Below are 14630 nucleotides of genomic sequence, written 5' to 3'. Positions count from 1 at the left end.
AAAAAAAAGGCTTAGCTCAGTGTGATGGCTTCCCAGCACACAGGAAGCAGAGGCAGGAGGATCTCTTTGAGGCCAGCATGGTCTACATAGGAAGATCAGTGAGGGCTACGCACACACACAGGCACATAGATACACAAGTGTAAAACTGTCTCCAAAAAAAAAAAATACTTCCCCTATCTCTTCCTCCCACACTTTAATTCCGACATTATCGTCTCTCCACTCTCAGAGGCTACATTTTGTTACTGTTGTCACTCTTTGTTAAGACTTAAAGAAAATTAAAGAGGACTGGAGAGAGCACTGACTGCTCTTCCAGAGGTCCTGAGTTCAGTTCCCAGCAACCACATGGTGGCTCACAGCCATCTGTAATGGGATCTGATGCCCTCTTTTGGTGTGTCTGAAGACAGCGACAGTGTCCTTACATATATAAAATAAAATCTGAAAAAAAAAAAAAAAGTCTTGAGTCCCAGTGCTTAGGAGGCAGAGGCAGGTGGATTTCTGAGTTCGAGGCCAGCCTGGTCTACAGAGTGAGTTCCAGGACAGCCAAGTCTACACACAGAGAGTAACTGTCTCAAAACAAAACAAAACCCCAAACAAAAATTAAAATAATCTCTACACTTAGGAGGCATCAGCAAGAGAACCAGCCTGGACTCTGAAAGACAAAATACAAATAGACAAAAAACCAGAACAATTCAATATAGACAGGAGAATCTTCTCAACAAATGCCGTTGGAACAACCAGACAGCCACAAGCAGAGAGAGACCTGATTCTAAACACTAAAATGGGCAAAAGGCATCCCATGCTTGGACTGTGGGTTTTTAGCAAGACATCATTTAATGTGGATCATCAGCAAGAGAGTAATCATCAAAATACGAACCGTGGCAATCAACACAGTCTGCCAAGGACATATACATTTGAGTTGTTTTCTGTGTGAGATGGGGTCTCCCTGTGTAACCCTGACTGGCCTGCAACTCACCACGAAGATCAGGCTGGTCTCCAGCTCAGAGATCTGCCTGCCTCTGCCTCCCAATGCCAGGATTAAAGGCGCGTGTGTGTGTGCCTTTCACACAGCGCCGAGTTTATTTTTAATAATATTTATCTGTTTATTGGGAAGGGGGGCATGTGGAATTAAACTCAGGTTGTCGGACTTGGCAACTCGGGTCGGCCCACTGAGTCACCTCCCCAGACCCCCAGAATCCCTCGGTGCTAAACAATGACGTCAGGAAGTCAAATACAGAGACTGTAAAAGCCAGTACCTGCTTGAAGATAATTTCCTCTCTTCCAACTGGCAATCAAGCTTCGAAGCGTCAAGGGCTCTCTCCGCCATACCTGTAATTGGAAGAACCTCTGGTGGACAGCTATAAAGCCGCACGAGCCTGAATCTCCTGGGGTTATCTCAGAGGCCACTCAACCAGTCACTTGTACTTCCCCAGGGGTGGGGGCTAGAAATGCTCAGAGGAGTCCAACACAGTGAAGGCTAAAAAGTTCGGGAAGGCACGGTATGAAGCTGATTCAAAGATAAAGCTGTCAGGTTGGAGAGATGGCTCAGTGGTTAAGAGCACTGACTGTTCTCCCAGAGGTCCTGAGTTCAATTCCCAGCAACCACATGGTGGCTCACAACCGTTTGTAATGGGGTCTGATGCCCTCCTCTGGTGTGTCTGAAGACAGCTACAGGGTACTCATGTACATAAAATCTTAAAAAGCTGTCTTAGGAAAAGGTTACAAAGCTACAAAGAAACAATTTGTGGTTTGCAAAAACAAACAAAAAATTGTTTATTGAGCAGCTTTTCTTCTTGTACCTCTGTCACCCCCCACAAAGGGGGATTCTCTCTCTCTAAGGGAAGAACATTCCTGCACAGAGTCAACTCTATTTGCTTTTCTAAGACAGTGGTTCCCAGATTTTAGGATTGTGCAAATGAGTGAAATCTCCAAGATTTCAAGATTAAAGATCACGACTTGCCAATTCTGTATTGTCAAGTGTGGACAAGGAGAAAATTTTACTCTACAGCCATCCAAAACCTAGGCCTGTAAAAGTCAAACCAGGAATGGTAAGTGGGAGGCCAGGATGCTGATGGCACCACTTCTGTAAACGTTAATGTCCTTTAACATTAATATTCGGAGCTGGAGAGATGGCTCAGCGATTAAGAGCACTGACTGCTCTTCCACACGTCCTGAGTTCAATTCCCAGCAACCACATGGTGGCTCACAACCGTCTAGTATGGGATCTGATGCCCTCTTCTGGTGTGTCGGTGATAGCAACAGTGTACTCACATACATAAACTAATCAAAAAAGTTATTAATAGTGCACACCACAGGGCACGTGTGGAGGCCAGAGGAAGGTTCCTGCCTTCCACCTTCACAAGGCTGCCTAGGGCTCAGCTCAGTCAGACCGGAGGGTTGAGAGGCTGCCTGGGGCTCAGCGCGGTCAGACCGAGGTTAACTGCTGAGCTGCTTCACAGGCCTGGAGAAAAGGCAGAAGTTTTCTACGGTAAAAAGATGAAAAATATAAAAAGAAAATAACTGTAGAGACGCTCCCATAGGACATCGCCCTCTCTCTCAGAAGGAAACATAACCAAAGTAGTTAGAGTTACGCCTGTAGCCTTCAGACAGGAAGGGGAAAGCATACAGGCCAAAAAAAAACCCAAAAAACAAAAACAAAAACAAAAACACACACAGAAAATTAACAGTGGAAAATTAACAGTGGAGCGAGTCTCTGGATTTTACTTTTCAACAAATCGGAAATATTTCAAGGTGAGAAAGCTGACCGTGGACTTTGACAGAAAAGCCAGAGTGCTTGCCTAGGCTATAAAAGCTGGAACTACGGGCAGGACAGGTGGCCGAGCAGTTAAACCACTCACTGGCTGTCCTTTCCCAAGACCTGGGTTCTCTCCCTGGCACCCACGTGATGGCTCACAAGCCATCCAATTTCAGGGCGCCCAACATCTCTTCTGGCCCTGAACACACATGGTGCACAGATATACCTGCAGGCAAAATACCCACTCATACAAACAAAAATAAAGCTTTTTATAAAAACAAAGGTGGGGCTGGAGAGATGGCTCAGCGGGTAAGAGCACTGACTGCTCTTCTGAAGGTCCTGAGTTCAAATCCCAGCAACCACATGGTGGCTCACAACCATCTGTAATGTGATCTGATGCCCTCTTCTGGTGTGTCTGAAGACAGCTACAGTGTATTACGCCAGAGTGAGAGGGGTAGGAGGGGGGGGGCGAGGCATCCTAAGTTCAATTCCCAGCAGCTATATGATGGCTCATGGCCATCCGTACAGCTACTGTGTAAAAAAAAAAAAAACAAAAATCCTTCTAAAAAAAAAAAAACCACACACACACACACAAAAAAACAAAACAAAACAAAACAAAACAAAGAAAAGACCCTGCTCTTCCCTGCTAGCCTGCAGCCCCTTCATTATCCCAGTCGAAATGGCTGGCGTGACACAACCAAGTCCGTAAGCCATCCTAGGTGAAAGGAACCCTACAAAGCCACAGGGGCGGTGCCTCTGGAACCCTCCAACTGTGAGGAAGCAGCCACAAGTTCCGCCCAGAGCACTGGGGAATGAGGAGGGCTCAAAGAGATAAAGTCTGGCTAAAATTCTTAAAAATCCAGATCGCCTCCCCCACCCTACAAAAGAAAACTGCAAGACAACAAAGCTAACCTGATATACAGTTCCAAAGTTTTTAAAAAAGGAATTTGATTATATATACTCAGATGTATATGATATACTCATAGGTATATATACAATATATACGATATATACTCATAGGCATATATGTTATATATACTCATAGGTATGTATGTACTCATATATATGTATAGATGAATGTGTATGTAGATGAATGTGTATGTATGTATGTGTGTATATATATACACACACAAGATATATATGGTGTGTATATATATGTATATATATAATGGCTGTTTGCCATATATATATATAAAATCTTCCATAGGTGTGTGTATGTATGTGTATATACATATACATATGTATATACATATATATGTGTATATACATATACATATGTATATACATATATATGTGTACACACACCTATGGAGGCAAACAGCCATTGTAAGAACTGGTTTTCTAAAACAGCAGCATCAGCTCACCCTGACCTTCCTGAACCCCACTGCGGCCGGGATCCTACGTGGATGCACAACCCCACCCACCACCCAACCCCGTACGCCCGGGTCTAGTCTCAAGTCACTGCATTAAGCAGCAGCGACCCCGCGTGGCCACAAGGGGGAAAGACTAACTGTCGAGCGTTGCAGGGAATCCATGGCGACACTCGCGGGCGAGCATTTGAACCGAGGGTGGGTAGGTGGGAGGGAGGGAGGGGACGGTCCGGACCTGCGGTCCCCGTACTTGGGGACCCTGCCTCAAGCAGATACCTAGCCTGTGCGAGCTCGGGGTCCCGCCGAGGTGGCCCTTTCCCGGGGATGGCGGAAGCGGTGCCCCACGCGTGACCGGGGGGAGCTTCGCTCGGGCGGAGGGCTGGGGACACCGGGAGGCCAGGCCGGTCCGCAGTCCTCCGTGGGCCACGGGACCTCGTGGCGCCGTCTGGACCCCGCGCCCCTGCGCGGACCCTGGGGTGAGGGCGGCCGTGCTCGGGCGGCGGTTGAACCTACGCGATCGGTGCCCCTGGGCGCTGCTCGCGCTCTCCCGGGTGTTTCTCCCGCGGGATTCACGGGAGGCGCTCTCGGCCGCGCCGGCCTCCTTCCGGGCCGCCCTCTCCTTCACGTCTGGCATCCTGGTGGTGGTGATGGTGATGGTGATGGTGGTGGTATCTGGGTGGTGACAAATGTTGGGGGGCTCGTCAGGGCCAGGGGGACCAGCGCTGGCGCAGTGGGGGGAAACTGAGGCTGCAGAGTTCGAGCATCAGGCGCCTCCCTCCGCCCCGACGGACGCCCGGACAGACGCCCAGATGGACGCACCCCCCCTTTGCCCCTCTCCATCCCTCATCATTCACTCCCCTTGTCTCTCCCTCTCTCCATGCCTCTTTCCCCCTCACCTCCTCTACCCTCGCCTTAGGAGTCCCCTCTCCCTCCCCTTCCACTTTCTCCCTCCCCTCTGCTCACTTCCTTCTCTGCCGGCCCGCCCGCTCTGGCTGGCTGGGCGGCACCGGGCGGAGGTGGGCAGCGCGGGGTGGGCTGCGTGGGCTCAACCACCTGGGAGGGTGGGGCGGGGGCGGCGGGGCTGGGCGGAGCCACTGAGTCCCACGTGGATGCTGTCACACACTCCACGTCCCCACCCCGCGGTCTGGGCAGGAGTGGGAGCGCCTGGGGTTGCAAAACAAACCGCTTAGGTGTCCTGGCAACAAGGCCCGCTCGCAGCCCTCCTGTCCCCTCCAGCATTGCGACCCGCCACTGACCACCTGCCTTCACTCGGGGACAGAGACTGGGGCGAGGGCAGTCATCCCTACAGGAGCTGGGGCTTAAGAGGAGCCTGCAGAGCACGCACAGGGGTGCTGGCCTCGAACTGCTAATGCTCCTGCCTGAGTGCTGGGGTCACAGGCATGAGCCACACCACCGTGGGTTCATGCAGTGCTGGGGATGGAAGGGGTCTCAGAGAGGCTGAGCTCCAACTCCAGCCCTCAGAATCTTAAAAGGGGTGTGGGGGGTGAGGTCTGGAGAGATGGCTCAGCCGTTAGGACCACAGGCTTTCTTCCAGAGGACCAGGGTTCGAGTCCCAGCATCAACAGCCAACAGGGTGGATCCCAGCCATCGCCAACTCCAGTTCCAGAGAGCGATCGGACGCTCTCTTCATATAACCTGGGCATGGCATGCATGTGATGCATTTACATATGTGCAGGCAAAACACCCATACATATAAAATTGTCTTGCCGGGCAGTGGTGACCCACGCCTTTAATCCCAGCACTCGGGAGGCAGAGGCAGGCGGATTTCTGCATTTGAGGCCAGCCTGGTCTACAGAGTACCAGGACAGCCAGGGCTACACAGAGAAATCCTGTCTCGAAAAACAAGCAAAACAAACAAAAAACCCAAATGGTTTTGCTTTTTTCAAGACAAAGTTTCTCTATGTAACCCCTAGCATTCCTGGAACTCTTCCTGTAGACTGCTGGCCTCAGATCTGCCTGCCCCTGCTGGGATTATAGGCATGGGTCACCATGCCCCGTTTACATAGATCTTTTAAATATGTACCTGGACCCTGGATTTGGGGAGAGAACATGGAAAGGGTGTTTGTCCCTCACATTCTTTCTGGACTCTGACTTGAAGTCATCAAAAAAAAAAAAAAAAAAAAAAAAAAAAAAAAGTAAACGCATCACATGCATGCAGTACCCCAGGAGGTCAGAAGAGGGCGTGGGATCTCCCTAAAATGGAGTTATGAATGGCTGTAATGCCGCGTGCTGGAGGGGATGGATGCCGGTGCTTCTTTGTCAATCCCTGACTTTGGAAAACCGGCCAGTACCTGTGCAGGCCTGTCACTCTAGCTACTCAGGAGGCTGAGGCACGAGGACGACCGGCTGGCCAAGGCCCACTTGGACTACACAGTTCCAGGACAGACTAAGCAACTTAAAGACAAGACAAAGCCAGACAACGGGTGCAGTTTAGTACCAAAACGCCGGCCATGTTTGAGGTCCTGGGTCCAGTTCCAATACTGTATGGTAGGATTTATTGAAAGGAGTTAAAGGCAGCCCTGAGTTCGATTCTCGCCCACCAACCAAACTATCTCCAGCGCACACTAAGCCTCCTTCCTCCCCACCGCACTCCCTGGCATTTCCCTCCTGGTGGTCAGTTGTGAAGCAGACGAAAGCTACACAACGGTGTCACAGTTTCCTGTCACATAAGGACTCAGCTCTTCCTCTCTCTTCTAAAAGGAAAATGCAGGGTCTGGAAAGATGGCCAAATGGTGGCCTACAAACACCTGACGCCCTCTTGTCTCCTCTAAGGGCTCTTGCCTTCTGGGTATGTATATTACGTGTGTGTGTGTGTGTGTGTGTGTGTGTGTGTGTGTGTGTGTGTATGCTCTCTCTCTCTCTCTCTCTCTATATATATATATATATATATATGTATATGTATATGTATATGTATATGTATATGTATATGTACACATACATACAAACATACATACACACACATACATACATGCAGGCAAAACACATACATTTTTTTCCATCTTTTTTCCATGACAGGGTCTCTCTGTGTAGCCCCGGCTGTCCTGGAACTCACTCTGTAGACCAGGCTGGCCTCAAACTCCCTGAGATCTTCCTGCCTCTGCCTCCCCGAGTACTGGGATTAAAGGCGTGCACCACCGCCTGACCTATTTGGGCATTTTACTGTCACGGAGAAAAAAAAATTGTGCTTGTTTTTAAATAATAGCCCATTTTCCTCCCTATAAAAAAAAAATCAATGCTATAAAGATCTCCCTTAGATGTCTGAATTCCCCTGGGAATTTTTCTGTACTCATGAAGTAGCCGGTCTCCATATTTAAATCCATGGGTCAGCAGAATGCACTAATGGGCCAAGGAGCCAGCTTCCAAGCCTGAGTACCTGAGTTCAGTCCCCAAGACTCCCATCATGGAAGGAGAGACCTGCCACAAGCCATCCTCTGGCCTCCACACCTGTGCCGTACCATGTACACATTCATATTCACACACACACACACACACACACACACACACACACACACGTGTAATTAGAACTTTTAAGAGCTGACTTCTCTTGGAGGGTGGGGAAACATCAGAGAGGGCACCCAGGGTCGGGGTGGGGCTGAAGAAGAGGGGAGCACCGGAGGTAGCCGAGGAAGGCTAAGGGAAGCATTTTCCCAGGGTGAGGCAAGGGCAAGGTGCAGACCTCCAGGATCCTTATCATTAATAGTTATCAGCAGCAACCAGGCAAAAATTTGCGTCGCATCGAGGGCCTAGAGGAATGAGACGAGATATGGCCTCCTTCCTCCAGGGGGGTCTCAGTTAATCACTGACTCGGGGCTTAATGATTCACTGTGGACGCCTTTACATTCCATTTGGAATGCATACGATCGCCCCACAAACCCACCCATGCAAACAGGCAAAAGCGGGCGTCACGTTGGACCGTGCCTACGTATGAGGCCAGATGAGAGCGATTTCAAGGCGTAACCAAAAGGAGGGATGGGCAGGATCTTGACTAGCTCACAGGCGTCTTATGAAGTCACACCAGAGTGCTTGACTCTGGCTGAGAAGCTGTTCATGTGCAAGGAGATCTAGCACATAGTGTCTTGGTGAGCTCCACGGGGGCCAGGGGTGGGGGGCAGATCAGAAAAAGGGTCGGGGGTTCCCAGGTCAAGTCTCTATCTGGGGTCCCAAGTAGGTAAGAGTTCCTTTTTTAAAAATATTTATTTAATACATATGAGTCCACTGTAGCTGTCTTCAGACACACCAGAAGAGGGCATCAGATCCCATTCTAGATGGTTGTGAGCCACCATATGGTTGCTGGGATTTGAACTCAGGACCTCTGGAAGAGCAGGCAGCACTCTTAACCACTGAGCCGTCTCTCCAGCCCCCATAAGATTTCCTATAAGGCCCCTTGTCTGCGGAGCTAAGTCTCTGGTTCTACCTGGCTTGCCCTCCACCTCTGGCCTTCCTTAAACCCTCCTAAAGGTGAGCCTATCAGATCTACCATTCAGCACAGACTGTCCCTCCATGCTAACCTAACACCTTAACCCTGTGACTGCATAAACCTCAGACGGCGGCGGGGTGTGGGGCAGTTTCCCAAGCAGCCTATGGCTGGAAGGAAAAGCCTGGCTTGTCCTCATGCTGAGGTGTGTCACAGCTGTCCAGCCCCAAGGCTCACCTGATCGAGTTCAGACACAGTGCTGGGGCCGGCCTCAAATTTCCTGTTTGAGCCTCACGTCTCAGCCCCCTGAGTGCCCGGGGCTGCAGGTGGGTGCTTCTTCACCAAACCCAGGCTTCACTTTTAGACACAACACCATTTGACCTTTATCTTCTAGTCTTAATATCTCTGATTTTGTTTATTCATTTCGACTGGGTCTCACTCTGTAGTCCCCAGCTGGCCTCCTCCTCGATATGTAGCCCAGGCTTCCCACAAATGTGTGATCCTCCTGCTCCTGCCTCCCAAGTGCTAGCTAGTTTCCAGGTTCACTACACAGGCCTCTCACATCTATTCTAACACTTAACTCCTACTCCCTTCAGTTACTTGGCAGTTATTGCCCTGAAAGGAAGGGCTCCCTGTCTGGGTTATGCCATGCCTCTGCACCTCCTGGATCCCCACATCCCAGACTGAGACTCACCGTTAGACATTTCCACCCAATCCCAGCCTGACAATTCACACTTGTAATCTCAGCTCTTGGGAAGTAGAGGCAGGAGGTCCAAACTTTCAAGGTCGACCTTGGCTACATGGAGAGTTTGGGCTACGTGAGAACCTGTCAAAAACAAAAAAGAGAAGAAAGATAGAGAAGGAGAGAGAGGGGTGCTGGGGTGGGGGAGACAGGGAGAAAATAATGAAGAAACGAAACGTCAGGCCTCTGCCCCTACAATTCTCCAATGCCTCGGCCATTCCCCAATGTGGATGAGGCTGAATCGATATTCTCATTGGGTAAATCCGGTTTTGTGTGTCCCTACCCCAGGAAGCAAATTATACTAAAAGTCAGTCTAATCCCCAAAGATGTTCTGAAAAAAAAAAAAAAAAAATCCAGTGGCCTGCTGGTTCCCACGTGGCTATGAGGGAGCTCAAATGTTAAAAGAAATCCTGGGTTTGGACTGGGGAAGTAAAAAAACAAAAAAACAAAACAAAACAAAGCAGAATCTAATTTTACTAAAGCCATTCTGAGCTCCAGATGATAAAAGACTGAGCCAAGGTCACCACCAGTTTATGGAATACATTTCGAGAAGAATCCACAGCTCAAGTGTGTTTACTGTGTGATGTATAGAACTTTGGAAGAGTAAATGCCAACACCGTAAATAAATATTTACATCTTCTGAAGGAAAACAACGTAAATGATAGGCCACAGGGCAGACACAGTAAAGGCTGAAGTTAAATAGAGGCCAAGCCAGTCAGGCGGACTGGAAGATAAACAGCCGGCTGAAGGCGGTGGGGATGCGTAAATACAGTGCGGGGAGATATTTAAATGGAACCAGTTGGAATCGTGTAAACCGGGACAGACTCCACCCGGGGCCTCCCTCACACACAGAACCACACGTCAAAACGATTGGTTTTAGTCTCTAGACAAATGCGTTTCTTTCCACTGATTCCCCCCAACCCTCAAGGCTATGAGAAAGGCTGAGGTAATCTGGAGATGGCTTGGACCCTTAGGGGTCAAAGGGTTGGAGAGACGGCTCAGCAGTTAAGAGCACTGACTGCTCTTCCAGAGGTTGGGAGTTCAAATCCCAACTGCTCTTCCAGAGGTCCTGAGTTCAAATCCCAGCAACCACATGGTGGCTCACAATCGCCCATAATGAGATCTGACGCCTCTTCTGGTGTGTCTGAAGACAGCTACAGTGTACTTACATATAATAAATAACTCTTTAAAAAAAAAAAAAGGTCAAAGGGAAGTGTGACCCGAGGGTAATCGTGACAGGGAGGCTCAGAGCCCAGGACAAAGAAGATTCTGGAAATTGCAATCGCAACATTGCTTCTGACCAATCTTTCTTCAAGGAGAAGACCCTCCCCCACGCCCCCAGCACACTATCCCAGATCACACACTCCGTGGACGTCGCTAACGGTTCTCCAGAGCAACCATTAAAACTTGTAGTCACAGGTTTGCTCCTGTGATTAATCTGTCTGGAAAGTGGGGCGGGGACAAGGCCGCGGAGCTGGCGGGTTCTGTCGAGCGGCCGGTAGGGGGCAGCAGAGGGCAGCGAGAACGTGGAGGGAGAACCTGGGGTTCCCCCCCACCCCACCCCACCCCGACCCTGCTTGCTTCCCCCCTCCGCTCTCCCCAGCGACTCAGCAGCCACAAACATCAACTTGAAAACGTTCTCTAAGCTATGTCCCCAAAACAATTGCTCCTTGTGCCCGGGACACGGGCACAAGTTACACACTTAAGCTGTTCCCAAAGAACTATATTCAGTTGGTTTTCAACTCCGGGGAAAGCTGGCAGCCTCTTTGTGGGTTTAAAAAAAAAATTATTTTATTTTATTTTTTTTAGTTGGAGGACAATTAAACCTTTATGGGCCCCAGAATGTACCTAATGCAGACATAAATAATGCCCTCATTTCATTTCTGCCCAATATGCTTTCTGGCAACAGAGGGTTTTTTTTTGTTTTTTTTCTTTCTGCCATGGAAGACAGCGCTGAGCCCAGGTCCCAGAAACCGATTTTGATTAGGGCAGGTGACAGGCGTCAGCAGGAGTCATGACTCTGACCCTAAATATGGCACCAGCCCTCTCTCATGAAGTGGACACGTCGCAGGCCTCTGGGCCTAACCGGCCTTCAATAAATCACTTACAGAACTCTTAAAGACTTCCCAGTCACCAGGATTTTAGGCCAAGAAAACGCGTTTTGTTTTCTTCGTGTGTTTCTTTGGGCCCAAGTGGTCCATTTGTCAAGAATCCTGACTCGTCTCCACACAATACAATACATTCATATACTTCCAACTCAGTGTCCTTGAATGGACCACGGGATTTCAGTTTAATCCAATAATATCATTAAAAGCTCCAGGCTCCCTTCTTAAAGGGTGGTTTGAGCAAACCCTTTTGTTGAGTGAGGCGGCCTTTGTAAGGCAAATGACCAGCCACCAATTTTGTTTTTCGAAATCTTGGGATTTCACATAGCCCATTTCCTCAGACTGGGCCCCCACTGGAGGTGGGGGCCTGAGTTTTATTTTTCCAACTTCAATACAGACTGTCCATTGGACACACAGGACTGGCCAGGGATGAAGGCACCGCATGCTAGCTGGAGCAAGAGATGGGTTTCAATCACTTCTGGAATTATCTAAATTTTTGCCAAGAGCTGAATATAATGACCTGACAAAGAGCGAGACGTTGGAGGGCCGGTCTATTTGAAGTTGATCTCAAAAGAAATGGCTGAGGAGTTAGGGGGCCATTGCTGTAGGGGTTCTTAATTGTGGTAAAATAGTATAATATTTATCACTTTACCCGATCCTGCATGGACAATTCCGGGACATTAAATGAAGTTACTGCGTTGAGTAACATCGTTACTTATCTATACCTAACCCTTTCTCATCATCCTCAACAAAAGCTCTGTCCTCTCTGGACAAAGGCTGCCCATCCATGTCGCTTCCCCCAGACACTGCGGCCTCTCTGTCTCTCTCCCTCCTCTCTCCCTCCCTCCCCCCCATCTCTAATAGTAGAGATGTCTCACACACCAAGTTTTCTGTAGGTCTTCTCCCCTTCCTACCACAAGATAGCAGGGAAGTTGCAGCGTGAGCTCACACACACATACACACACACACACACACACACACATATACACACACACTTATACACTCACACACATGCACACACACACACATACACACACACTTATACACTCACACACACATGCACACACACACACTTATACACACACACATTCACTCACACATATATACACACACACTTATACACTCACACACACACATACACACATTCACTCACATATATGCATACTCATACACATACACATATACACATTCACACGCACGTTCACTCACACACATATAACACATTCTCTCTGTCTCACAAACACACACACACTCACACACACACACACACTCACACACTGTTTTTTTCCCTGCCTTCTCTATGCTTCCTAACACCGTCTCCGCATTCCCCTCGCTGATGTTGGTAGCACAGGCTATACGATGAAGCAGCTTGGGCTCCCTGCAGCCAGCTGGAATGGTTTAACCTCGCTGGAGCTTCTGCAGCCCCCCTCCCCCGGAACAAAAGGAGGTCAGTGGGGCTGATCCCGACTGCTCACTGAGGAATGGCAAGAATTTTCTGACCCTGACAGTCTGAGGAAGCAGGAACAGGATAAGCTGTGGCTGATGCAGTGCCCAAAGCTCATGTGTAGGGCTCACATTCCTGCAGCCTGTCATGTACATACCTGTGAGGGACGGGGCTGAAAGACATGGGGACACAAGACGAGACATAGAGGCCTCCCAGGGCACCGTGGAATTCCATGCTATGGAATTTCCTATTGAGTTGCCAGCTAAGGCAGAGAGAGGCAAGAGGATTGCCTCAAATATCAGACCAGCCCGGGCTATGCAGTGAGAACTGGCTGAGCAGCCTAGAGCATCCAGCAAGGCCCTGTCTTAGCAGCTCCCGCAAAAGATAGGGGTGTGTGTGTGTGCACATCCCCAACACCCACATAAAAGCCAGGCCCACAACAGTGTAAGTCTGTAGACCCCATCCTGTGGAGTCAGAAACAGGAGGATCCTCAGAGATCACTGGCCAAACTGATGGGCTCCAAGCTCAAAACAAATAAAACAAAACAAAGGGGCTGGAGAGATGGCTCAGCAGTTAAAAGTACAGACTGCTCTTCCAGAGGACCTGAGTTCAAATCCCAACAACCACGTGGTGGCTCACAACCACCCGGAATGAGATCTGACGCCCTCTTCGGGTGTGTCTGAAGGCAGCTACAGTGTACTTAGATATAATAATAAATAAATCTTAACAAACAAACAAACAAGTCGACCACTAGCATCCAAAGGCACAGATGTGTGCACACCTCCACACACAAGTGAAAACACAAACCTACACACACAAGTACAAAGGAGGGCTGGGGAGCCTCACCCCCACCTCACCCCACCCCCAGGCAAAGGCTGGTAATACAGCCCAGCGGTACCACTCAGGACTAGGCCAACGGTTTCCATCTCTTGTACCCACCCACCGGCAGCAATCGAGGCACCCAGAAAGCTTCCCGTCCAGGTTTTCCACCGCTCATATCATTTGGTCTCTCTCAGCTGCCTCCTACCCCAACCCCACCTTGGTCTAATGGAAGGCCTCACTCAGGAAGAAGCTGTTCTCTAAGGAACTATTGAGGGGTTCCTGCAGACCCCTCCCCAGCTCCAGCACTGCCAGCCTGCCCCCAGGAAGGCCTCAGCTCTAAGGGATAGTGAACCCTGGGCTTCAGAATCGGGGTGCCTTGACAGCAACCTGGGTTCCTGCTGAGCAAGACCACATGCATGTGCTCCCCCAACTCTGAGAATCTGAGTAGTGGGAGGGAGTGGAAGCATCTGGAATTCTAAGAGGGACAGACAGACAGACATAGAGACGGTGTGCGTGCACCTTGTGTGCCTGTCTTTGTGTGTGTGTGTGTGAGCGCACGTGTGTGTGTCTGTGTGTGTGTATGTGTGTGTATGTTTGTGTGTATGTGTGTGTATGTATGTGTGTGTGTGGGTGTGTGCCTCTGTGTGTGTGCGTGTGTGCCTCTGTGTGTGTGCACGTGCGCATATGCGTGAGTGCATGTGTGCGTGTGCGTGTGCGTGTCTGTGTGTGTGGTGTGTGCATATGTTTGTGTGTGTATGTGAGTGTGTGCGTATGTTTGTGTGTGTGTATGTGTGTGTGTGAGTGTGCATGTGTCTGTGTGTGTATGTTTGTGTGTGTATGTGTGTGCGTGTGCATACGTGTGTCTGTGTGTGTATGTTTGTGTGTGTGTGTGTGTGTGTGTGTGTGTGTGTGTTTATCCAGGAGGCCAGAAGAGGGTGTTGGGTTACAGGGACCTGTGAG

At 49.5% G+C, this 14630-nt stretch overlaps 1 protein-coding gene across 1 annotated transcript in view; it reads right to left on the bottom strand.

Annotated features, from left to right (window-relative positions):
* The window catches only part of Tcp11 (t-complex 11), a 12422-nt gene extending 7666 nt beyond the window's left edge, over positions 1-4756 (bottom strand). The window contains 4 exon segments of the mRNA XM_031348044.1: positions 1254-1326; positions 4399-4573; positions 4576-4650; positions 4652-4756. Of these exon segments, the coding sequence (XP_031203904.1) occupies positions 1254-1326; positions 4399-4573; positions 4576-4650; positions 4652-4756 (428 nt within the window).
* Positions 4757-14630: the final 9874 nt, after the last annotated feature.

This window comes from Mastomys coucha, unplaced genomic scaffold, assembly GCF_008632895.1.
Source record: "Mastomys coucha isolate ucsf_1 unplaced genomic scaffold, UCSF_Mcou_1 pScaffold3, whole genome shotgun sequence".
In the NCBI taxonomy this organism is placed as follows: domain Eukaryota; kingdom Metazoa; phylum Chordata; class Mammalia; order Rodentia; family Muridae; genus Mastomys; species Mastomys coucha.
Note: the sequence above shows the minus strand (reverse complement) of the source record. Positions and strands in the feature narration are given on the sequence as shown.